Source organism: Aquila chrysaetos, chromosome 23 (assembly GCF_900496995.4).
Source record: "Aquila chrysaetos chrysaetos chromosome 23, bAquChr1.4, whole genome shotgun sequence".
NCBI classification, from domain to species: domain Eukaryota; kingdom Metazoa; phylum Chordata; class Aves; order Accipitriformes; family Accipitridae; genus Aquila; species Aquila chrysaetos.
The window spans coordinates 7,803,947-7,830,232 of NC_044026.1; the positions used below are offsets into that span (position 1 = coordinate 7,803,947).

The window sequence follows — 26,286 nt, forward strand, 5'->3', positions numbered from 1 at the left end:
TAATGAATATTCTCTACATTTTTTCTTTAGGCAATGAGCCTCCAATTCAGCATCCAGACTTGCATCATTCCCTTATTTCTTTTTTCTTCATTCTTTTTATTCTATAAGAATTTTTATATAGATAGAATCTTTTTCTTATAGGATAAGATGAAAGAAGTATGAAATAAATCCTGCCATGTTGGTAACAAGATGCAGTTATCTTGTAGATAAGAATTTAGGGTGGAGGATTCGCTATTTTTCATTTGGAAAAAGAGTATGTCTTTTGTATGTCAACCAAAATCAATTTGAAGGAATGCTGCTTACCTTTCCAGTGTTATAATTGACAAGTTTCTATCTGTAAATGTTAGAAAATAAGACTAGCATTATGGGTTTGGTTTTGTTTTGTTTTAACTTAAAAACTAGGGTGGGTACATGTCGGCAAAGGTTAAGAAATTGGAGGATCAATTCCGGTCAGATTCAGCCATACAGAGGGATGGAAATTCATCAAGTATCTTCAGTGGAGTCGCCATCTATGTCAATGGCTTTACAGGTGAAGCTTTTCTTTTTTTTAAGGATCTGTTCTGTTTTGTTCTAGTGTCTGTTTACCATCCTAAGTGGAGTAAAGAACTAAAACACATGAGTTTGCAGCAACTCAGTTTGCAGCAAAGTAAATATATAACAATTACTGTATGTGTTTAGTATATTATGTTCCTTTGTATTTCAGGATTAAGGTTTTCAACATAAAATCAGCTTTAGGTTCTGAATATAAATATTACTTTACTAAATCTACATGAATGGTCACTGATAGAAATAGGAGTAAATTTTTCCACCTTTCTGCAATCTTATTGTATGAAATGAAACCTTTTAACTTCCTCCATACTCCTACATATATTAAATTTTTAATTTTCCAAACTATTGACGATTGGAGTGTATGCATTAAACTTACTTTTGGGTGGATATACTGGGGTTTTCTTGCTCAGAGTGGCATAATGCTTGAGACGGTGAACCCATTAATAGTTGAAGGAGGAACAAGAGAAGAGGTAAGACGTATATATGCGTTGTCTGTGATGGACTGGTAGTGCATGTTAACTGGAGTAAGATTTTTAATCTACCATACTTACATTCATATTTCTCCTGGGTTCTGTAAAGCAGCTTAATAACCTTTTTGAAATTTCCCAGAAGCCTTTTTCAGGGACCTATGCCAGGAATGTTGTGACTATTACATAACTGACATGTACAGTTTCTATGATTTGGAGCAGTACTGGTTTGAGCACAGGGCTCAAACAGACTGAAAAAGGTTAAGGTGAACATGTTAAGCTATTAATACATCTGAATCAGTTATTTAATACAGGTAGTTTCTGTAGTGAAAATCTAGCATTTCCATATTCTTCAAGGTGCTAGTTCCTAAATAGAGCTCTACAAGATGGTTGTCCAAAAGGCTGGAGTATGAAAGGTAACGCTTGGAGAAAATGTGTGCTATTTTTAGTTGAAAGTTAGAGGTATAATCAAGTGTTAGAAATGTTATGAGAGTTGACAGTAGGCCACTGGAAGGAATTGTAACTGTATTCTTTAAAAAAATTTTCTTCCTTCCCATACTGATAATTTTTTTTTTTTTTTTTAGTATCTTGTGCCAGATTTACTCTTCAAAACATTCTGTTTGTGCTGACCCAAACGTTTTAGTGTCAGCGTGACACCGTTGCAAAGGTTTTCCAAAAGCTAAAACTTCCCCCCCTCCCCCCAAATCTGCTTGCAAAATAATAAGTACTCTTTTTAACATGACTGAGGGGATAAGAAGAGATGTTAGTTTTTAAGGTATTCTCTGTTCCCTGTAACAATTCAAGAATAACCTGGTAAAGAAAGAGTGAGTTAACTGCTTCAGTAAATCAGAAATTGTATAGTAGGAGTTCTGTGCTTTTGCTAAACCCTTTTGATGTTAATTCTTTTCTATTACTTCTGGGTATAAACTACTCTCCCAAACTCTGGTAGAAAGGCAAGTGAGTTAATCTAATTTTGTGTTATGTTGATGTAAATTGTTTTTTAATGTACTTTAGCATTAAATCTACTTGAGTATTCCCCCCGCCCAGCCCATTTATGTTGTGGAAAGATCCTCTATAACAAGTAGAATGTTTACATGTTGAATCAAGTCTCTTCAGAAAGTTTTCTACATTTCAGAAATGCTTTTCTGATTTGTTCTTTGAAGAACTTGTAAGGTTTTTCAGGAGAAAAACAATAGTTTGCACTCTTTCTGATGATGGCATCATATTTCTCAATTAAAGTTGTTTTTCTTACTGTACTTGCTGACACAAAACAGGAATATTTCTGGTTTTAATTTTATAGATCCCTCAGCTGATGAATTAAGACGGCTAATGATGTTGCATGGAGGCCAATACCATGTGTATTATTCCAGATCAAAAACAACTCACATCATTGCCACAAATCTTCCAAATGCCAAAATAAAAGAATTGAAAGGAGAAAAAGTAGTTCGGCCAGAGTGGATCATGGAAAGGTAAGTTTATGTTTACTGCTTTTGGAGATTTCTCCTTTTAGAGGAAAAAAAAGAAGAAAAATCTGGAAAAACAGCATTATAGAAGATTGCATTTTGAGATTATGGTTTCATTTAAAATAAACCTGTCCTTGCACCAGCAGAGTAAAAATACCACTCTTACATTGAAGATATGCTTCTTAGTGATTGTTGCTTAAGAAACTTCACTAAGAACATTCAGAAAGTCTCAGGCATATCAGGAAAATTAACATTGCCCTGCTGATTCCATTTTCCAATATTCAATCAGCCTGCATCTCAGTATGTTTAAATAAGTGCCAGGTGATTGTTTTTTAACCTCTTGCCTTGTGTGTTGCATAAGTTTCATCTGTAAATAAAGAAGAATGTCAGTTGAAAAGCATTTTCATAAAATTGAAATTAATCCATCTAAACATTTATTATGTTGTGACTTTGTAACAAAACAAAAACAAAAAGAAAAAAAACCCAACCCACTAGTTTTATGATAGCCAGGCTCAGAGCAGTTAATCTGGCTTGCATCTGTCTTCTTCCATCTGAGGAACTCATGGGAAATAGAACAGGCAGGAATATGTTCTGGAAATCATTCTGTCAGTGTCATGCTATTCTTAACTAGCCTCTTTCCTAGATGACCAGCAGAAACAGGCAAGGAACTGTTCTGCATACATGCTTGCAAAATGCTATTTGCAGTTCCTATTTTCAGTTTGCTGATTATCATCCCTTTGGATTCAGCTGTTTCATATCATGTATCTTTAAGGTAAATTTTTTAAACTTTAGTCAGAAATTATAGGTTCCTCAGTTTGAAAAAGACTTTAGGTACATTTTTTTAAACAGTTTTAGGGCCTCACCCATGAGTTTAAGGACTTCGAAAACTGGTGATAGGTGTGTTTTTATTTGAAAGATACAGCTGTTTTCATTGATGCCATTAAAGCTCGTTATGATTTTAACCAAGTTGGAAAAATCAATTTGTATACGCTCAATAGAGACTTGCTAGAACCTAATGTATGAAATCTCCTAAAATTTTCCTTATGTCATCTTCTGTTCAGGTTCTGCATGTCCTGGTTCTAGAAGGTTGTACTGTAGAATAAGTCAGAAGAACTGAGTATAGACAGGTACATGGGGTTGTGCACAAGGAGACAGGGAACTCACCGTCTCAGTAAAACAGGGTTCATGTCAGAATCTGGAATAAAAGCTAATTTCACAACAACCCCTTATTTTTTCCCTTCCTTTCAACTGGAGTACTGAAGAGGACTCATTGGTTAAATACTCCATCTCTGCATATGGAATACCAAATGATGTTCTCCTCAGTAGATTAGTTGGTAAAAATCAGTGCAGTGGATGTAGAGGTTCCAAATTTGTTGAATATTCATGTGCACATCATGTTAGTGCAGTATGATGGATTTGGGTTTTTCTAGTTTGGTTAAGAATCAACCCTAAAATGTTACTGTCACAGATCGCTGGTAAAGCAGTGTTGTTAGATTTTCAGTCTTGTTGTCCAAAATTGCAAAAGGTTGTTTGCGGAGTTTTGATTTATTTCTTTGTGTGCACACATTATGATCTAGTCCTTAATTACATGATCACACGCCATCTTTTTTCACTGTGGTACCTGCCACATTCTCTTCACAGAAAAGACTGAGTTCAGGCTGCAAATTGCTAATACGGTGACTTGGGTTTTGCTTCTTGTCTCTGTAACCCTGTTCCTTACTTACTGCATGTGACTCAAATTCTTTGCTGATAATGGAATGAATAATTAATTCCTGTCTTTTATTGGTGCTTATCACTATAGCATCTGTCTGCTTTCTAAAGATTAATGAACTTACCACGGCACTTATTACAATGGCTATTATTTTCATTTTTTGTTTGAGAGCCATCAAAAAGACATTAAGGTAAAACACAAAAAATCTCAATAATCTGGAATATGCTATGTGAACTATGTAAGATAAGATGTTTCAGCCTTACTTATACAAGGATGGGAAGGCATATTTTGAAGTTCATTGTTGCATTAAAAGCTTTGCATATTCTGAACTGTGAACATTCTGAACTATGGTCTAAAGTCAGAATCTCATAAACCTGTTGTTAAATGCAAGTAGCTCTAGAATTTTGGTTTAATTGGCATCACATAGAGATCCTGTGGTAACAGTAGTTGCAAAATCCAGTATTGCAGAGTAGTATGTGGTTGCTTTAGCAGCAAAATCATTCTTTTTGCACTCCCCTTGTGTGTTTTTGCTGCCTCTCCATTTCTGCAACAAATGAAGGAAGAGACTTGCAGGCAGACCTCCTTTCTAAATCTTTCTTCCTTTATTTGAAAAATAAATGACATAATTAGCTTGGCAAGGTTGTTGTGCAGTGTGCAATGGAAGCCAAATTAAGGTGATCTGAGAGCTTGACTTTCAAATTTAAATACTCTTTTAACAAACGTTCTTTGACATTTATAATAAAATCACCTTTCAGAGGTTGAGGATGACTAACCACTAAAAAGAGCTACACGTAGAGTTTGTGGATTCCTTATTTTGAGTTTCAGATTGAGTGAATGTTTTTCTTAAAGATCTATATTAATCTAACACAAATGTGAAGAAAATAGTTTAAAATAATTTCCCCAGAAAAACAAAAGCTGGTCTGGTACATCTCACTTAATTTCCTTTTTCTGATGAGGATTCAGAATGCAAAGTATTTGAATAAATAAAAGCTACCAGTCTTAAAACAGTATAGCTTTCAGAAGAGATGCCACATTACTTTTACACAGTAACTTTTTTTTGGAAACTAGCAAAGCATTGAAGGGGAGCGAGATGGCTTTTATAGCTATATCGGAAGCAAATGGAGCAGGCCTGCTGTTGAACAGTGGGGCAACCTCATGATAAAGGAAATGGAAAAAGTTGAGGTACTCAATACTGCCTTTTCTTCAAGTGTTTAGTGGCAAGGTCTACTTTCATGCCATGAAGGCCTGTGTACCTAGTGGTAGAGTTTGGAGAAAAGAAATGCTACCAGAGGTACAGGAAGCGTAAATTATGGTTCACCTAAGGAAACATGACATATACAACTCTACAGTACCAGATAGAATGCATCCAAAAGAGCTGAAGAAGCTGGCTGATACCGGTGCTATGCCACTCTGTCATCTTTGAAAATTCATGGCAATCAGAGGAGATTTTCCAGAAGACTGGATAAAAGGCAGATGTCATGCCTGTCTTCAGAAAGGAAGAAAAGAAGGATCCAGGGAACTGCACTGTGATCAGCTTCACCACAGTCCCTGAAGACTATGGAAGATACCTTCCTGGAAGCTATATATCTAGAGTGGCAAATCATGCCTGACCAGCCTGGTTGACTTCTATGGTGACATGACTGGATGATAGGAGAGCAGTAGATACCATTTGCTTTGACTACAGTAGGGCTTTGGACACAGTCTCCCATTGCATTCTTTTAGTCAAATTGGGGAGATATGGATTGGATAGTGGACTGCTAGCTAGGTGAGGAACTGGCTCAACGGCCTGGCTCAGACAGTAGTGGTCAACAGTTCAGAGTCAAAACTAGCAGATGGTTACAAGTGGCATTTCTGAAGGGTTGATACTGGGGCAAATGCAGTTTAATGTCTTCATTAACAATGTGGACATTGGTGATGCAGTGGAAAGTACCTTCAGCAAGTTTGTGAATGACAGCAAATAGAAGGGAACAGCTGATACAGTGGTGAGCAGGGCTGCCCTTTGGAGAGTCTCAACAAACTGGAGGAATGGGATGACAGAAACCGTGAAATTCAGCAAAGTCAAATGCAGAGTCCTGCACATGGGACAAAATTAATTCCATGCAACCAGACAAGCTAGGGACTCACCGGCCAAGACACACCTTTGTAGGGAAGGACTTAAGGGTCCTGGTAGACTGCAAGTTGACCATGAAGCAGCAGGTGTGCCCTTGTGGAGATAAAGGCTAACAGCATACTGGGTTACATTAGCAATACCACAGCCAGCAGGTCAAGGGAAGTGGTTCTTCCAATCTCTTCGGCAGTTCTGAAGCTACATCTTGCAATCTGTGATTTCGGGCTTCTTGGTACAAGAAAGATACTGACAAACTGGAGTGAGTTCAGAGGAGAACCACCAACATGAATAGGGGCCTGGAACATGTGATATGACAAGAGGCTGAGGAAGCTGGTTTTGTTCTGCTTGGAGAGAATACTAGGAGGGGATCTCATTGTTGTGTTTCATTACCTATATGGAGGTTACAGAGAGCGTGGAGCCAGATTTTTCTTCAAGATACATGGCAAGAGGACCAGAGGCAATAGTCGCAAGTTGCAGCAAAGAAAATTTTAACTGAGTATAAGGAAAAGATTTTTCACAGTGAAAGAGAGTAAGCAGTGGAACAGTTGCCTAGAGAGGTTTTGGAATCTCTGCCCTTGGAGATCAGCCCTGGGCAACCTGATCTAACTTTAAAGATAACCCTGCTTTGAGCAGTGTTTGGACTAGAGACCTCCAGAGGTCCTTTCCAACCTAATTTTTTTTAGTGATTATGAATTCTGTGATCCAGGGAGTGTGGAATGGGGAAAGATGTTGAATGATGCATCTAACATGCATCTAACAGGATTCCTGTTGCTGCATCTTAATACATTTTGAAAAGAAACAAACCATGTATTGATCTAGTAATGCAGCTATGCCAGTAGCTAAAACCTTAGCATAAACAAGTTCTTAAATAAATGTGGGGTTTTTTATCATCTTGAAATTGCAGTAAAGATTTCTGAAATGTTACCTGGGCTGTTATGCACCCAGGTTCACGCAGTGTTACGAGAAACAGTCTAACCAGCCATTGTAAAAGCTTAGCTGCTGCATCACCACTTTCTTTACAAGAAAGCTTTGGAACTCTACCATGTGTATTTTTAACTCTGTTTGGCATGTTTAATGTAAATGTTGTTCCTTTATGAATGCTATATATTCATGTATCAAACAATATTTAATTGTATTTTTAGGGCTGTTTTTACTATTCCATTCCCATAGAAACCTTACCAGGTCTCTATGTATATGCCTAACTAGTTCTAATTTATCTGATTGGGAAATGCGATCTCCCACTATGTTCTTCTGTAATTGCAGCGAGAAAGCTCCTAGGGGCTTTTGTTCCACTGTCCAGCTCCCTTGACAGTAGTACAGATTTGAGCTAGTTAAAAAGCACATCTCCAAGAGAAAGCATTAAGGTGTTGAAGAACAGAAAAACAGTATCTGTCACTGACCTAAATTCTCTTTAAAAATTTGAATCCAATTGTATCTTCAAAACTGAACACTGATATTAAGTTTCTTTGATATGAGAGAGGTTCTGCTGCTGTAAGAAGTTTCAGCATCCTGACCCAGTGTTCAATATGAAGGAGAGGTGAAGTATAGGCCGGGAAGGCTGTTATCTCTACTGCCAGCAACCTGCGTTGGGGTGGAGAGATGAAATCATGCTGTGGTGTATTTTTGAGAGGATTCCACTTTAAAGTCCATGACTTCCCTAAGGAATTTAGTAGTTATTGAAGTATAATTGCAGTTTCAGTGGAAGAAGAAAAAGAAGAGGGAGATACATAGAACAGTAGAACACATAGGACAGAACTGGAATGATTGTGGTAGATATTTGTGGAAGGTCTATTTGGAAATTATTCTTCTGTCTAGCTTTCTTCAGTGAATTTTCTCACAAGAAGGGGTAATTATCCTTTTGGAATGGAAAGAGTAGTTCCTTTAATAGTGAACCACATCCTAGCTGACCTCCTTCAAATTCTACCCATATTTGCTTAGAACACATGCATTTGCATTGTTCCAAGTTAAAGAGCTCAGTCAGCATTGTTCAGTTAGAATAACCTGGACCACTCAGCAGGGTTTTTTCGACTGGGCATTGTTTATTTTGTTTTTGAAATTAAATATTTAGGGTTTGTGTGCGTCAACTGGAGAAGAGAAATGGATGTAGACAACTGACGAACACAACTGTGCAAATGTCTTTTGTAGTACCAGTCTCCACATGACAAATTACTTTTCAGTTCAATCCAGTTAGCAGTGGGAAAGGGGTTGTGGGACTGCAAGTACATATAGCAGAACAGCAAAAGGTAATGACCAAAATAATAGTTTATTGTATATGAGGTATTTTTTAGCGTAGAAGGTTGGGTTTTTTAAAATGTCTTTAGTAGTAACCTGTTCCTTTTTGTTTGTTTGTTTCAGCATTAAAGCTGGACGTCTCCTCTCGCACATTCCGTATCAGCTTTACACCAAGCAGTCAAGTGTTCAAAAAGGTCTCAACTTCAACAGCATATGCAAACCTGAAGATGCCATGCCAGGTCCAAGCAATATAGCTAAAGATCTCAACAGGGTGTAAGTGTTTCTGATCTTGTAATGCAGATGCTAATCATTCACCCATAATGGGTTTGCATTTATAACTCTGTAGCATTCTTAAAATTCATTTCAGCTTTATAAGAGGGAAGCTCTGAGGCACTGAAATTAAAAATAATGTATAGCTATATGAATAGTTGAGGACAGAACGACAGTTATCTTGACTCCGAGCCTTGTCTCTGGTCTTTGGACCACACTTTGCTTGATAACATGACCTGGGAGTCCTAGGATGTAGCATATCTGTATGGAATCAACAGGCATACGTTAACAGATTCTGACTAGTGACGCTGAAAAGTAGGTCTTTATTTCAAAAACAAAAAGCTGGTATGATTTGATTACTTTTGCTAAAGGTGCCTAGGAACAAATGTAAATGCATGCTAGTTAAGTTCTTTTTTTAGCTTCTTTTTTAAAAAAAAGTCACAGCGTACCTTAAGTATGCTAATACCAAGGTTTAAGTCATGCTTGAGAGAGAAGATGGATTAAAATATCCAATTACAATATAAAAAATTCTCCTAAAAGACCTTGAGAAGGGAATAGAACAGAAAGCACCAGCAAAACTTTTAACTGGTAGAGGAATAGGAATTTGGAAATAAACCTTCCACTTGAACAGACTATTCTGTAGATTTTTTTAAGAGGGTTCCTACATCTTTTTCAGAAGCACATGTTTGCTGTTTAGAGGCAAGAATCATAAAATTATAGAATGGTTGAGGGTGGAAGAGAACTCTGGAGATCATCTGGTCCGATGCTACTGCTCAGAGCCAAGGTTACTGTACAAGATGTTATACTTTCTGATTTGTGATGGTGATCTGTGTTCTTCCACGGTCCACTGATCTGTTTAAAATCCAGTTCTGCAAAATGCTGAGAAGGCTCTACCACATGAGTGGGATTTGACTATATATAGGAAAAATAAAACCAGTGCCACAAAATGAATATCCTAAGCAGTATTTCTTACCCATATTTTAAACAATGAGTGATACAATCACCAGCACCTGTTATTATTGTATTGTTAATATTTTTTTGAATGAGAATATTCAGACTTCCAAAAATATCAATTTAGTCTGAAAAGCATGAGTTTAAAAACCTGCCCTAGCCACTGATACTAAATATGTACCACTGGATATACCACTTTCAACCAGGAAACTCCTCAAAAATATTCTGTTTAATGTAATTTATGATTGTGATAATCTTAACCAAATTGTTGTCACAGTTAATTGGCTTTCTGATTTCACTGGTATACTGGATAGCTGATTATTTCCCACCTTTTTTTTGTGTACTTAAATTGCTACCTTTGCAAGTTGGGAGTGATGGTTGGGGTTTTTTCTGCAGATCAGGAGTATGCACAACCCTTGAAGGCTTTGGTTTTAATTCCACTTAGGGTTTGTTACACAGTTAATTTTTTGAATGAAAGCTTGCCTCTATGCTGTCAGAGTAAATGTAAATTGCCAGTGCACTTGTGGCAGAATACTTTGGTTTATATGCTTAAAAGATGAAAAGTAATTTGTTTGGGTTTTTGTCAAAAGCTAAGAATATGTTTGATTTATAGAGTTTGAACAGATTTTCCTTGAAAGAAAATAAAATAAATCTAACAGGTTAATCTAAAGTAAGTTTCTAAAAACTATAAGATTTCTATGTATACTTTCTTTTTTTCTTTGATTGTTTGTTTGTAACTAGATAAGGAAAATCACATCTCTTGTTAAAAAGATTACTCCTTCTGATGGTTTGCATATTCCTGCACCGTTCGTGCTGCCCATGGTAGTACAGTTCTGTTAGCAAATAAGTAATTATTGTAATTCAATTGGAGACTGCTGGTCAAATTACAGTCCTTGGAAATAGCTTTTCTAATGTGAGCATGATTTTGGTCACTCCTGTGTAAACTTCTGGTAGTGCTGCATTAATAATACACCAAATCTATGAAATCTTTTGTACAGCAATACAATATTTTGTGACATTGAGAGGACAGAGTTTGAGATAATTGTCTTGAGGATGTAAAAACTACTCAAGTATATACTGATAACAATTAGGAAGATAAATACTTAGCACTTGAAATGACCTGTAAATGTGCCTTTTTTATAAAAGATATGGTATTAAATGATCATATCTGTTTCAGAAATCATATTAACAAATGTGAGATGGAAAATGAGATCACACCTAATGGAGTAAGTAGCTGGAATGAAGAAGAGGAAGAAGAAAGCGATGATTTTGGATTTATGGAGCTGGAGCAGATCCTTCCTGGACGGAAACAAAATGGGATTCAGTCTCACAAAGACAGCACTGCCATTTTTAACGGACACACACACACTTCTACCAGTGCCTTAAAGACACAGGATTGTTGGGTGCCCTCCGGCAACGGTGTTGCAAGTAGGTTCTCTCCAGGCCCTGTGCAGGAGGAGGGGAAGACTGAAAAAGGCATGGTTGACTTTAGAGACTGCACAACGCAGCAGTTGCAGCAAAGCAACAAGAATACAGACTTCTCGTGGAATCCACATAGGACTATGAGTAATTCATCCTCATCTTCATCTTTGCACAGTAATGCTAAAATAAATGGTGCTCACCACTCCACTGTTCAGGGGCCTTCAAGCACAAAAAGCACTTCTGTACCTACTCCTAGCAAGGCAGCTTCCTTACCTGTGTCCAAACCTTCAGATTGTAGTTTTATTTCTGACTTTTATTCACGTTCAAGACTGCATCATATATCAACATGGAAGTGCGAATTGACAGAGTTTGTCAACAGCCTGCAGAGAAAAAACAGCGGTGTCTTTCCAGGAAGGGAAAAATTAAAAAAATGGAAAGCAGGCAGGTCCGCACTTAAAACTGACACAGGTAGATACTTGTTTAAGAAGGTTTATGTTGAGAAGGTGCCTTATATCTTTGTTTGTACATTAAATGTCTAACTGAGACTAAGTAGGTTAGTATTCAATATTTACATTACAGTCAGGCTATGTGGAAAAGTTTGGTGACTTTGATGCACTGAAAACTAAAGAATCCAACTGCTTCTGGTTTTGTTTGTTTGGGTTTTTTTTAACTTAAAATGTGACTTAATTTGATACTCTGGTCTATGTTCGATTCCTCCTTGTAGAAATAATATTCCTGACTTTACCAAGATACATGGATTGATCAAGGGGAAAAAATACTATATATATCTAAATACACAAGTCTGTAGTTGCTGTGTGAAAATCGAAAGGGGAAAAAACAGAAGAAAAACCTTGCTGCTTATAGTTCAGTGTGAAAATTTAAAAGATGAGTAACATGTGGAAGTGAACTAAAATCTAATTTTTTTTTTTTTTTTTTTTTTTTGTTAGTAAGAGTTTTATATACCTCTGGGTCTGTTTAAATGGGTAGCAGTGTCATATGAGACTTCTGAACCTGGCTTCTGACAGAAGAGAAATGTTTTATGTCATTACCTCAAGGGCCAAAATGAAGAAATATGTGTAATTCATGAGAGACAAAGTGTTACAAGTACAGATAAAGTATTTTGCATCTTTAGAATCTCTCATTTACAGTCTTACTCAATTAAAAGGCTAGCTCTGTACCATCAAAGAGATTCTGACTCTGTTGTACTGTAAAAATACTCACTTGTAATCTTATGAAAATATGCTTGACGATAAATTACCACATCCTAAAAAATTACTGTTTAGATAAATTAACTGATTATGTGTTTGTGCTAGGACACCCCAGTTATAAAACATGTTAGCTTATGAACTACCTTAATGTGTATTTTTTCCATCAAATTATGGTATAAGCTAATATATTTTTATTTTCTCTTTGATTTGGCCTAGTGTATTCAAATAGTTAATGACTGTGTTGCAGTTGATAAGTAGCAGCTTCTTAAGCATTAACTTGATCACTTGATTTGTAAATATGCCCTTTATAAGACAGTCCTTATTTTTCAAAGAATGAGTTCAAATGGGAAATTATTAAAAACAGGAAAACATTTTTCGGATTACTCAGTAATTAACTCAGAAGTTAAGCAGAACAGTTCATTTGATGTATTGAAGTATTTTTTTCACTGTTATACTTTATGCATTGTTCAAATTAAGATTTTGTTGTTGTTGTTGTTGTTAGATATAGCCTCCTCTGGTAGGTCAGAGGAGACATGCAGACTTGAACTTCTAGAATACTTGACACAAGTGTTTCTAGTGCTTTAGGCATGTAAGTTTTTCAGTCTGGAGCGATCTTGCTCATCTTTGCTGAATGTTTGCATGAGTGTAGGTACAGCAATGACAAAATCCAATTGCATGGGAGGTTTAAAACTAATTTCGGTGTGTTTCATGAAGAATTAATGGTGGCTCTTAGTGCAGCTAAACTTTTTTTTATCTTTTGGAACAGTCTTCTGATTGATGAACAAAAAGGAGTAAAGTTCTCTGTTCCAGATTCAGTGTTAATATAGCTAAATTAAGATCCAGTTCCCACAACATGCATTAATCTCCTTGGATTGGGGGAACATGTTAGGTATAGGGTGTTAATTATGAGAAAATAAAATAGAAACTTTAAGTTGATGCATTTTTAGGCTGTTTGTCTACTGTTTATGTTTACGTTTCTCTGAGAATTTTGTAAATGTAAATATCTTCTTGGTGAGAAGAAACAAAATTCTTTATAATTTAACGTCATAAAAACTTGATAATAGTCCTTGATGACTATTGTGAGTAGTACCAGAGTGTGTAAATTAGGGTTCAAGTTTTCTGTTGGTGTATCTTCATACTAGGTAATGTGTCTGTTGCGAGCTCAGCCAAGCCACAGAGCTGTATAATGCACGTGGATATGGATTGCTTCTTTGTGTCTGTGGCTATCCGAAATAGACCAGATCTCAAAGGTCAGTATTTAATTCTACATGTTACAGTTTACTCGGTTAAGGCTTTAAAAATAAAACCAAAATTGCACACTTACAAAATGAACTTTCCTTGTTAATCTTTTTTTCTGGCATCTTTGATAGTCAGACCGTGCAACTTTCATATTCCTGCTTACTTTCTTACAATCCAAAAGCAAGTGGAAGAGAGAACTGGAATTCTCCTTGTTGTCTCCTTTCATTATCTAAAGAAGAGAGAAGTAAAATCTGGAGCAACCATTCTGTGTAACATTGCACATATCTTACTGAGGCTTAAATCTACCATATTAGAAATTGGAGATCAAATTCTGGTTGTACCAAAAGTGGGTTTTGGTCACTCTCTGTTAAAAAAAAAAAAAAAGGGGGGGGGGGGAGAGGATAGCCTAATAATTTTTCTGAAGTAACATAAGGAGCTTTGTTTAACTAGAAAAGTGGAAAGGTCAAGGCTGAGAATTAATTGTCTCTTTGCCTGATGCATCTTTTTCAAGGGAAATTTGCTTCTCCTTCCCTTTTCTATCTAAGCTCTTACACATGAAGTATTATAAGGCCTGGAGGATGAACAATTCATTTGCCATTTAGAAGTCTGAGTTGTGTGATCATCGTTAGGGCATAGGAAGAGTTAGTGGAGCTCCTTAGCAAGTTTTGGTGGGTTTTTTACAAGTGTACAATTCAGAAGTGGAGATACTAGTTGTTCTGTGCAAACATTGAACTCTGGTCATGCAGAAGTCTGAAGATTTGGTGCAGTGGTGACTGTCTGACACCGAGCTATTGTAGACCCTGGGAAAGAGTAAGCTGTTATATACAATTCCTTTGCTCTCTTCTGTCCAAAGGCAGGAGCAATTGTATCAGAGATACTCCTGGTATGTTTGGGTCTTTCAGGCTTTATTTCTTGGCAAGTTTCAAATTCCACTACTGGAATATAAAGAACCTAGGACTTTTCTGCAAATATTTTTTTCTGTTCCATGGAAGTCTGCCAGAACTTCCAGTGCATAAATTAGCTTCCTGTGGAAAAATTATGGAGGTGTTGATACTACTAAAAAGTCAAAAGTTTATTAGAGATTTGATCTTGTACAGTTAATTAAACAAGTGGAACTGAGTGTGTTGATATGTGTATACTCTCCTAGTTTACTTAATAAACATGATAAAAGTATTTAAAATCAGTACACTGCTGTGTCTTAAACTAATGAATCATTAGGGTGTTGGTGAAGTTTCACAGCTTCCAGTTATACTTGTTAATAAAGACAAACTAGTAAGGCTGTATTTTCACTCTTTAAAAGCTTTTCTTTACACGTGACTGCAGTTAAGACAGCAAATTGATAGTCACAATGCAAAGTCACTTTCATAGCTGTTTCCTCCTTAATGCTGTAAAAGTGTATAAGCTTGAAAGAAATTATAAAAAAATAAAGCGGGCATCTTTATGATCTTACCTTAGTTTTGCTATTATTAAAATGTAAGCTATTATAGATGTTGACTTACAAGTATATGCATTTGTTCTCCACAGGAAAACCAGTAGCTGTTACTAGTAACAGAGGTGCAGGAAAGGCACCACTGCGGCCTGGTGCAAACCCCCAGATTGAACAGCAATATTACCAGAATAAGCTATTGAATGGCAAAGCAGGTACAGATAAGTCTGTTTGTTTGTCTGTATGTTTTTAACTGTCATTATTGAAGACTTTTTCCTTAAAGTTATTAATAAAGTGCACAGTGGATGAATTTGATTTTTTCATGCAGGGGATTTCAGAAAAGAAGTATCTTTGGACAACATTGTGCTCTGTGGCCTCAGTAATAACATGCCACTGTGACTTCTTGTTAGTTAGCTTTGGTCAGTATGGATGAATTATTTTAGAGTAGTTTTAGGTTTTGCTCACATTCGTTGAGGTTGCGTATAAGATATAGTGTTAAGTAATTATTTAAAATAAGAAATAAATACAGGTTGTCTGGGATCACTTTGTTCTAAGTAAGTCTATTACAGAGTAAGGTACAAAATAAATTTTAAAAGGCTACTGAAATGTTTTTTGCTATAAAAGTAGAAATGACAGCACATGGCCAGTGAGAAATTGATTGTTTGAAGTTGGCTTTTTGAATTGCATGTGTACAATATCTGTGTACAATGAGTTAAGTTGCGTGGTCATTAGAGCATTTTAGGTTTCTAGAAAGTCTGTGCAACTTCATGAGTTCTGTCTCTCCAGTACTTTCTTTCCTCAAAACCAGGGCATCTGTCATAGTTGGAGAATTCCTTACTTGCCTGCAGTAATTTAGAAATGTGTAACTTTCTGTGTCCTCGAGTAGTAGTATACTAATGGAAACAAAATATACTTTTATTACCAAGTTTTATTATTATTATACTGCCTGAACTGCATTTACTATGAGAAAGTATATTGCTAAACATTGGCAACTTGTTTCTCTTTTTTTTTCTCCACCACTCTGCTTGATCAGCTTGAAACTTAGTTTTTACCAGAAGGTTGGTAAAAAGTGCATATATAAGGGGCAGCTGCTATTTCATTTCAGTTTAGATGTGAAAATTGAGTTTCTCCTTTGTCCCTCGTACATGCACTTTTTACCAACCTTGTGGTAGCAAGTGCTATTGTTAAAAAGCTTACACCTCAGTGAGTTATTTTGTTGATTCAAGAGGTGGATAAAGACAGGTTGTTCTTCCATGGTTATTTCTGAAATGTTAGTACTTTAAAAAACAAAAACAAACGAAAAAAAAAATGACAAAAAAACCAAACTAATAAATTCTGCCAATTTTCAAAGACATTTGGAAACAAGGTATTACAGGAAGTGATGCCATTTTATTTGTATTTTTGCTGTAGTTTTAAGAACACTTCAAAACTGAGGTAGAATATATGTTTGTGGAACCCACTGGCCTTTAACTTTTTAAGGACTTTTCAGGATCCTCCAGACTTTAGTTTCTGCTGTGTTGTTTGCAATGCCATATATAAGTGCGTTACAAAGATAGCTGTGGTTTTTATGGAGTTGGATTTTCTGTAGTATAGCTTGTGTATGAACTATTTATTGGTAGTTCAGGTTTAGACAGTGACTTTATAATTTTTATTAGGACTTTAGACTGGATAAGGGTGTAACTTCATACAATCAAGCAATGTTTGGAGAGTGAGGCAGTTAAATTACAGAAGTTTAGCTGATATCTAGCATGTTCTTTGTGATTCACAAATTCAGTAGTATCTCTTCTACTATATTTATTACTTAAGGCTACAGCAGATTTCAGCCTCATTGTATAACAAACTCAGTTTCTTACTGTGGCAGCTTTTTCTGGATATCCACACATTCATTTCTTTAACTTCAGCATCCAATCTCACTGGCTTGCACACAGGCAGGCAGGTAGCTCTTTCTTTCTTGATACTTAGTCTGATTGTGCAACCTATTGTTTTGGTGAAAGGATTTTTTCCTAACACTCTTTTTATAATCTCTATCTCATTAGCTGCAGTTCCTAATATTTTTTTAGTCTCTTTATTAATTTTTTATCTCCATGTACAGTGGTTTTATCAACAAAAAATAAAACCTGTTGTTTCTGCTTGCATTCTCATACGTACATGGCTTGTCTTCCTTTTGGGGAAAAGAAATTACAGTTAGTTATGGTCTTAGATGAAAAGGTGGAATTGCAGGTTAGGCTGTTCTAACATTACAGTATCTTAGAAAGTTATATGACACACTTCACAGCATGTGTTTAATTGTGCCATTCCAGAGGTAAATATGGTCCAGTAGGTACATGTATCACATGGAAAAGTACTTTTTCTAAAATATCAAAAATACAGAATGCTAAATTATGCTGTTAAACATACACAATTCTGTTTGGGGACATGTTACATAAATGAAATAAAAAGGTAGTTGGGACCAACTTTGAACATGAGCATATTTTTACATCCATGCTTTAACATGGAATCCACTTCATTTTTTGATGCTTCATGCTTTCCAGACTGTTCTCTGATTTTGCCTTCTCCAGGTCTTGCTTATTAGAAAAAATGTTCCAAATTAAAACCAAACAAACAAAACAAAAAATAAACAAAACGAAACCCTTATGAATCACTTTTGACCAAATACTGGATTCTGCTGCTTCAGCTACTTCTTTTTTTTGCAAATTACTTCTTTAGTGGTACTGGTTCCTGCCTTTGATCTGCATTGCTACACAATTACCTAGTGTCAATAGAATCTTGAATCTTTTATGCAATACTTTCTTTTTCTTGTTTGAATTCATCCAAGATTGTATAACTTTTAAATTTAAAAACTTGCTATCATTCTCACCCTAAATCTCCGAATTGGAGATAGACTTTCTGGGTAGTAGAAATTACTTCTCTACATACATGCCATCTTTAACATTCATGTTCTAAAGATAGAAGATTAACATATGTTAATCAGGATTCATAGTTTGGGGTCTCTTTTCCATGGCCAGAATGCCCAAGATGTGAATGTTTTCTAGGCTTCCTTTCCCTCAACCCTAGTATCTCCCTTTTTTCATTCTAAAGAGCAGCAGATTTTAACCATCATATTAGTCACAGATTTATTCTCAGCGATTTCTTTTTCACAGACTTGGGTCCTGGCCTCTGATTTCTCCATCCGTTGCTCCACATTCACCATGTGCCTGTCTAGTTTCCCAGCTTTTGATGAGAGGTTCTCTACCTTGCCTTCCATTGAGGACAATGTGTTCTGCATTGCCCTGAATTTCACATGAAGTGACTCCATCAGCTCATGGGGGGATCTGCTCTGCTGCGATGTGGAAAAAGTCGACGAGTCCAATGAAGATAGACAAGATGACAGCATCATCTCAGGCCAGGGCACAGGAAGGCATGGACTAAGGAAATTGTTCTTGTCATTCTTGTCTTTATTTGGGGCATAATTTTGCTCTAATTTTCAGTTGCAGACATCTTAGGTAACTTACTGAGCTCATCATACATTAAAATATTTAAGACATAAAAAGGTGCACGAATTTAGCAGAAATTCTGAATAAAAGCAGTTTTTCACATGAGTCAGGCTCTACCCCTGCTGTCTCCACTCACTCATTACAACACTTTCTCTGGTCTGATAACTACTCGTGTGTGCACATAGCTCCATGTTTCCTTTCAGTTAAATTGTCAGTGTGTAAGTTTTTAGTACCATGAAATATAATGAAGCATTGTGGCACTCTGAAGAAAACTACCTGTTTATTATATTACGAAGTTGTATGGTATTAAATAGTCTACAATAATGAAAAAAAACTATAACATATATATTAGATTTCATTTTAAGTAAATAGAAGCTTTTTGTCTGTATGATACCTTGTTTTGATTCCGATGGGGAGTTTGGGAGGGCATAGTAGTTTTTGCATCTAGCCATTTTTTCAGGCTGATCTGTATTTAGAGTATAGGCATGTGTCTTTCAAGGTTTACATACTGTGAAAACCCAGACAGAAAGAAATAGAAAATGCTTTACGTGATTCCAGTATTCAGTGTCATGGAATTCTGTTCTAGTACCTAGTACACAGTGGGCCTGGAGGACTCTTTAAAATTTATCTAAGAGCATGCAGTGAAGTTTTATAGAATTAGGGAAGGTCTGTCTCGTTTTCAGTCTGGGGTTGCAGTATTTGTAATTGTATCATTTTGATCCAAGATAAATTTATGGTGATATTTGAAAGAAGTTGACATATCCTAATAAGAGAATTATTAGGAAGTAACAGCAGAAGTTTTGTCGATTAATATCCCCATAAGAGTGTTAAAGGAAATATAAGCTTCTAGCTAGCACTTTTTAATTTGAGCTAATTAGCATTCTGGTTATTTTACTTCTTAAAAATCACTTTGTGGTATCTAGATTATTAGAAAAGTTTTAAGTAAGAGGTTTTAGGTATGATAAAATGTGGGTTTCTATTCTGAACTTAATTTCTGTGTGGTAGTTGTGCTTTTTGTAAAAAGAAAGGTAGCTAAGTGTCTTCTTGTTCAGCCAAGCAGTTGGTAAATTTTTTAGTGTCTTGTATTTGTTTACAGGATGTGGTTGTAGCAGTGAGCCTCAAGTGTTTGATCATTTTTATTGTCATTAAAGCTAACTGAGATCAGTCTTACTTTACAGTATAGTGTATGTAGTCACCAGCAAGCTGCTGTCTAGTAATTAGCAGGAAAACAGACATTTTCTGTAGCTTAATACTCTTCTCAGTAATATATACATACTGATCTGCAGAGAGAGATTACTATGTGGGGGGTTCTTTTTTTTTTTTTTTTTTTTTTTTCTGGACCATGATATAAATCCATATAGTATCAAGAACCTCTTCATCAACAGGTAGCAGTATAGAAATTGTATAAAATAAAATCCATAATTTTTATTTTATTCACATTCATTCTGTTGAACTCTTAAGAAAAATAACATAAAAACAAATGTAAATGTTATTTTCCAAGCAGAAATTAGAGTACCTGATAAGTTGGACTCATCAGTTTGGGAGCATCCGGATTCCACACATGTGAATGGAGCTGACTTCGATCTCACTGTTCTGTCCATGGCTGAAATAGCTTCTTGTAGTTATGAAGCCAGGTAGGTAAAAGTTACCTATCAAGTTGCTTGAAAATCTCATACATATAGGCATAAAATGTTCAAAAATAGCAGTTGTTAAGTCAATTTCTTTAAATTTAATCTAAAGAGGAATTTGGGGTTTTTTTATGTTTTCTAAAGTTGTAGTTATATAGGTTGTTAGAATTTAACACAAGGTCTTCCCTATGGATGCTGCTGCTTTTTAAACACTGCTTAATAGCTCTCAACCTAGCCTACATGTTACTTGAAACAAAGCCTGTTATGGAAAACCTTATGCCATTCACTGTGATATTGTTGATTTCATAATGTTATCTTCACTTCTTTCTATCAAAATTGCATTCTTTTATGGAATTAAGAACACTTCATTACTGAAGGTTTTAGTAAAAATCAGACAGTAAGTGTGATTACTAAACTTAAAACCATTTCTTGCACAGATTATGTTGAGCATCCCCAATAACATAGCTTATAAATGTTCAGAGTATGAAACAACTTGTCATACATATAAGCACAGTGTTGGAAATACGATTTTCTTCCCTGATGGAAGTAATACTCCAGAAATTACTCCTTCATTGGAACCTTTCTCAAGCGTGCTAGGAAAGGCACGCTTAAATTTGTATCTCAAAAAGTTAAGAGTTTATTTATTACAGGAGCATAATTTTGTAAGCTTGCACAGTGGAATATAAGATCCAGTTACCTTAGTCACTGTAGTATATGCGTGGTTTTAATTTGAAACAGAAGATAGCAAGTAGTGCATTCTGGAGACTTTTTCTTAAGCATGTTCCCAAAGGCAGGCTGTCCATGCTGCATGCCTGAATATTATACAGCTAATTCAAACACTCTATTTGCAGTTATTTTTCTTACCTATTAAATTGCTAGCAGTTGCACTAAATTCCTTTATATTGATAACTCTTTTTTGTGGGAAAAAACAAATACTTCATTCGGGTATACCCCATATTAATTTGTGGAAAAGTTGGTACTGTGTTTATTTGGGGTCTTTTATTATTTAATTTTAGACAAGTCGGCATAAAGAATGGAATGTTTTTTGGCCAAGCAAAAAAGTTGTGTCCAAATCTTCAAGCAGTTTCGTATGATTTTGACGCATACAAAGAAGTTGCACGGACAGTATATGAAATATTAGCAAGGTAACATGTGCTGTTTGTTTACATGATCTTTCATGGTAAGGTTATCAGGCATATTTTATTTGCCACTGCTGAATGCCATTATTTGATTTAGTATTTTCATCTCCATGTTACTCTTCAGCTTTAATAAAGCCATTCCTATTCAAGATCTTCCTTTTGTAGTATTTTTGTTATTTTGAGCACCGTGCTTCCTCTGAGCATTCTTTCATCTTGAAGCCAAATCCTGTAAACAGTCAACATCTGACTTCCAAAGGAGTCATTGTTAAATTTTTTACTGATTACACTATGAGAAGCAGATCCCTGCTTATTAGTGAGATTCCTCCAAGAGCTTTTTTGAGTAACTTCAGAATGGGTTACTAGAGTAACATCTATTAGAAACTACTTTCTGGTTTAAAATGCACTTGAACAAAACTGGAAATTTATTATTCTCAATGAAAAATAAGTATTCAACTCCTTCTCCAGCTGTTCCTTTAAAATCATGATGCATGTTCAAATTAGTCATCCAATAGTAGTGTTACTGTAACTTGCTGGTTTAGCATTTTTAATATATAAGCGATGTGTGATACAAAATAAGCAGGGAAATGCCAACACAAAAGGAAGACTTTATTTGCTACATATTTGTTTTAACAGATGGTGAGCAGTTGCTGGTGTTTCACCTCCTTTACTTTGTGTTGATAGCTATACTCATAACATCGAAGCAGTCAGTTGTGATGAAGCACTAGTAGATATCACTGAAATCCTTACAGAGACCAGATTGACTCCTGATGAACTTGCAAATGCTATCCGCACCGAAATCAAAGCCCAAACTAAATGCACTGCTTCTGTTGGGATGGGTAAGTACCTATTTCATTTCTGTTTACAAGCAGTGCCTGCTATTGTTAGGTGTAGCACAGCTATGTAAGATTACTAAAACTCTTAAGTGTTTGTGTGGTACAGAATATATTGCCATTTAAATTAAATTAGTGTAAATAAAAATGCAAGAAAAACTTCGTAAGTGGAAACTTTTAAGCAAAAATTTATAAAATTGCTATCACTTCTCCTTTTGTTATCGGAACAGTATGCTAAAATTCCATCTGTATGATATTCTTACATTCATTTTTATTAAATGCTACTGTATTTTTCCAGTATATAGAAAAATGAGCAAAGATTCTGTTCTTTATTGGAGATAGCAGTAAGAGTTTATAGGGTGGTGTGATTTAGCATAATTATTAGAAGGTATTGAAAGCAAAGGTTTGTGTGATTTGTAGTAGGTGTTGTATATGAAATAACACATCTGAAAAGACTTCCTTGATTTCTTTTCACTTGGCCCCTTCCTTTCTTGTTTGTTTTTGTCCCTAATTAATGCTAGAGTTGAATATCTGTAAATAAATATACTGAGTGTATATAAGTGTATGAAATCCACTTATGAGACAAGCTGAAATTCATTACTGTAAGCAGAATTCTTCCTTTATTTGTTATGATATCATAGTACAGAGACTGTAATTCCCTGGATTCCTGTTTGTGTCTTGTTTTGACTTGAAACACATTTGTAATCTGTTTTATATGCTTATTTAGTGTGTTTTTTCTATAGAAAGAGCAGAATTAGTTTTTTAAAGCGTTATTTTCTAATTTGATATCATAGTTCTCTTACTGATTGAAGGAGACAAATAACTATGAGCATTTTTTTTTCTTTGCTAATAATCAGTTTGTGTGAGATATTGGAAAATTATTTTGGTATCCTTTCTAGAAATTCATATGGTAGGTACACAACAAGGACTTTGTCTCTTCACTCGTAATTCATTAAGTAAATAAATTAGAGGAAACAATTGTACTATTACATGAATGTAGAGACCTTATTTCAAAAACATGGTCTGCCAGAAACATACATCTTGTGTAAGTGATTTATATGTTGCCCAATGGGAAAGTTTTACCCGTATAATAAAATGTAAATTTGAATAGATACTGTTACTATTGAGATCTCCTCTCAACACTGTTGTCTGATTGGAGATAAACTTAAGAAGCTCGTGCTTAGGCCAATTGAATAAATTTAATTTTTACCCTAAAGATTTTAGTGGCTCAACTAAACTGATTTAAACAATGCTAGTGAAAGATTAAACACTCATTTATAAACATCCCATATCTTGGTTTCTCATTTGTTAAGTGAGGTATTAGTTGTTTCCTACTTCACTTTAGTGTTGTGGGAATAATACATTGCAGAAGGTAAATCACTGAGATTTCATGGTATTAGAGGCTATGTTGGTATGTTTGATGGATAAGAGGATCAAAAATCTTCAGTACTCTGTAGAGAAAACATGGATCCCCGAAGTTAAACAGGAAATAGAATGAGGAATCTGTCATTAGTTGTTTCATCAATTTAACCTCTCAGGAGAAACAGTGCACATAAAACTCTGTTACTGTTCTTAATGACTAAAATTTTAGAATAGGCAAAAAGAATGTGAACACAGGTGGGAGGAGAAGAACAATAGTAACACCCAGTTCTGTGAGTCATGAATTCCCCTGACCTTTTATTAGTTTGCTTTATCTTAGAACAGGGTGTTTGAGTGGCAATAATGAATGTGTTCGGGTATCATTTCAGAGATCTTATTGGCTGGGCACGAATAAGCCTGTAAACAGGGAAGAAAAAGTGCTGAAATAGGTCTTGTTCCCACCACACTTCATGAGTGCATATAATAATTTAAAAGTCATTGGATTTTTTTAGTGAATACTCAGGCCCAAATATTAGCTTAATTCCAGTATTTCTTGCATAATATACTTGATAGAATTGTCACCTAAGTATTATTTACATTGACCACAGTGGATTTTTTGAAGTTCTGCAGTGTCATTTGCGCTTAACTGTTTATCTGTACCTCTACACATGTAGAACATAACCAAAACAAATAAATTCAGTGTTCTTAGTGAAGTGTCCTGCACTTCTTGGTTGGTTTGGGGTTTTTTGGTGGTTTTTCTGTTTGGTTGGTTTTAACTCTGCAATTGCAGTTACCACTATAGTTACACTGCTGTAATCACAAATACGGCTAGCTGCTAATTTGGAATTAGATAACTGCAAATATATATGAAAATATTTCATTAAATCCTTTGTAAAAGATAAAGAATTTGACTGTACTTTGTGCGTTTTTTTCCTTGACTGTTGAACTGCGGCATTCTACTTGAGAAGACAGAAGTTAACACAGACATACTTTGTTGTTTATACAGGTTCCAATATTCTGCTGGCCAGAATGGCAACTCGTAAAGCAAAACCAGATGGACAGTATCACTTAAAACCTGAAGAAGTAGATGATTTTATCAGAGGGCAACTTGTTACCAGTCTTCCAGGTACTCCTTTCTTTTAGAGGACGTTTTGCCTCCTGATATTAAAACAGTTTCAGCTACAAATCTGTGTGCTGGATCAAACAAGATTAGATGCTATTCCATGGTTATGATCTGAAAACAGAAGATATACTGATTTCTGAAAATTTCTGAAATTTCTGAAAAGAATCTCTGTGACCTTTTTGTATCTTTGAGAAGCATCTTTTTTAGTAAAGAATTTTATGGATTCACACAGCATGATCTACAGAAGAAACTCAAGAGTTTAGTATGTTATGCAACCTTACATCCTTTAATAAAATTATTTAGATGAGTCAAGTGAGTGCTAGCTTGCTGTATCATAATGAATGTAATAAAATGAGTAGCATCAGGTACTTATCGTTGAGAGAGGCAGGGTTTGCTTAGAACTAGTCCAAGAGAGTAAAAAGGAGCGTATGAAGTCAGGAGTTGGAAAAAATAGCACAGATGCCATAATAAAACAGAATATGTGAAGGGAAAAAATGAGAGAGAGAGGAGTTTGTTTAATCTCTGCTGCATCTAAGAAACTCTGAGGGATTTCAAAGAGAATAAGGACAGAAGGAAAATTAAGAAATAAAATTTGGTGGAGGAGAATGTTACCGAACTAGAGAAGTGTTTCTGCTTGCAACATGAGCTGTATTAGAATGGCTGGTAAATAGAGAGGAAGGTGGAAAGTAAGGCTACTGTGGGAGTATTACTGCTGTTATGCTTTGCATCCAGGTATAGACAGTTTTTGGTTCTGGTAGAATACACATTAGGCATTTGTTACACAGGTAATTATTTTTTTGTGTAAGGATCTTTAGTCAATGGTATACTGCAAACTGTGACAGAATGTGTTGATTCTTTTAAAGAACAACAACAGGTTTGTCAAATTGCAGCTGGTTTTTTGCCTAGTTGTCTGAAGAAATGATTGTGACAGTGATTATGATTTATAATTTGCAAGTATGAAAGTATTAATAGTTTCATTAACTGTTTGGCTGTTTCAGCCAAATCTTGCTGAGGGAGAGAAGTGTTAATGACATAATGTTTCCATAACTTTTGTGAAAAATGACAGCTTGACAGAGGAGAGTGATCCAAGTGAGTACATCCTTTGAGGGACAGGCAGGCAAAATTCAGCTATTGTACATTTTTGCAGTAGTTCCCAGTCATCATATGTATAGCCAGAGTATGTGTTTTCTGTCCTGCATTCCTGGGTCAGATAAGAGAGAGAAGGGTATTTCAGTAAGGAAGAAATGGAGCGATTGAGTGGGATGCCTGTGGACATAGAGAAGACCAAGGAGAAAGCTGGAGGGCAGGAAAGAAACATTTCTGGCCCACAGATTTTAGGGAGGTTCTCCAAGGCATAGTGGCATTCACAGAGAGATGGCAGGGAACTGGAGTTACTGTGCTGGGAGAGTGATAGACAGTAAGGACATACAGAATACACCTGTATGAAAACAGGCTTTATAGTTTTTTATTGTTCCAGGAAAATACTTTAAGAACGGTTGTAAGCTAAAGTGTTTCCTGGCATGTAATTCTGTATTGTATTGTTATTCCATACTTTAGTAGTATAATGTGACACAGACATAGTGCAAAAAGTGCTGAGTAAACACTCATTTATGCTTTGTATGTTTGTGATCAGCTGAGCTCAGCCTGCATGTGTACACATGTATTTAGTGTTAAATGTTCAAAATAGTA

The 26,286-nt window shown here is 35.6% G+C and overlaps 1 protein-coding gene across 7 annotated transcripts in view; it reads left to right on the forward strand.

The window, feature by feature from the left end:
• Window positions 1-26,286, forward strand: part of REV1 (REV1 DNA directed polymerase) — a 62,656-nt gene that overhangs the window by 14,771 nt on the left and 21,599 nt on the right. For 2 of the 7 annotated variants that reach the window (XM_029999072.2, XM_029999073.2), the window contains 10 exons: window positions 403-529; window positions 2,317-2,485; window positions 8,653-8,802; window positions 10,928-11,640; window positions 13,523-13,630; window positions 15,144-15,260; window positions 20,020-20,152; window positions 21,163-21,291; window positions 21,967-22,121; window positions 24,481-24,600. In XM_029999072.2, the coding sequence (XP_029854932.1) occupies window positions 403-529; window positions 2,317-2,485; window positions 8,653-8,802; window positions 10,928-11,640; window positions 13,523-13,630; window positions 15,144-15,260; window positions 20,020-20,152; window positions 21,163-21,291; window positions 21,967-22,121; window positions 24,481-24,600 (1,921 nt within the window). Of the gene's footprint in view, window positions 1-402; window positions 530-2,316; window positions 2,486-8,652; window positions 8,803-10,927; window positions 11,641-13,522; window positions 13,631-15,143; window positions 15,261-18,202; window positions 18,528-20,019; window positions 20,153-21,162; window positions 21,292-21,966; window positions 22,122-24,480; window positions 24,601-26,286 lie in introns of those variants that run through there. The other 5 variants (XM_029999074.2, XM_041119499.1, XM_029999077.1 and 2 more) reach the window with 5 other exon arrangements.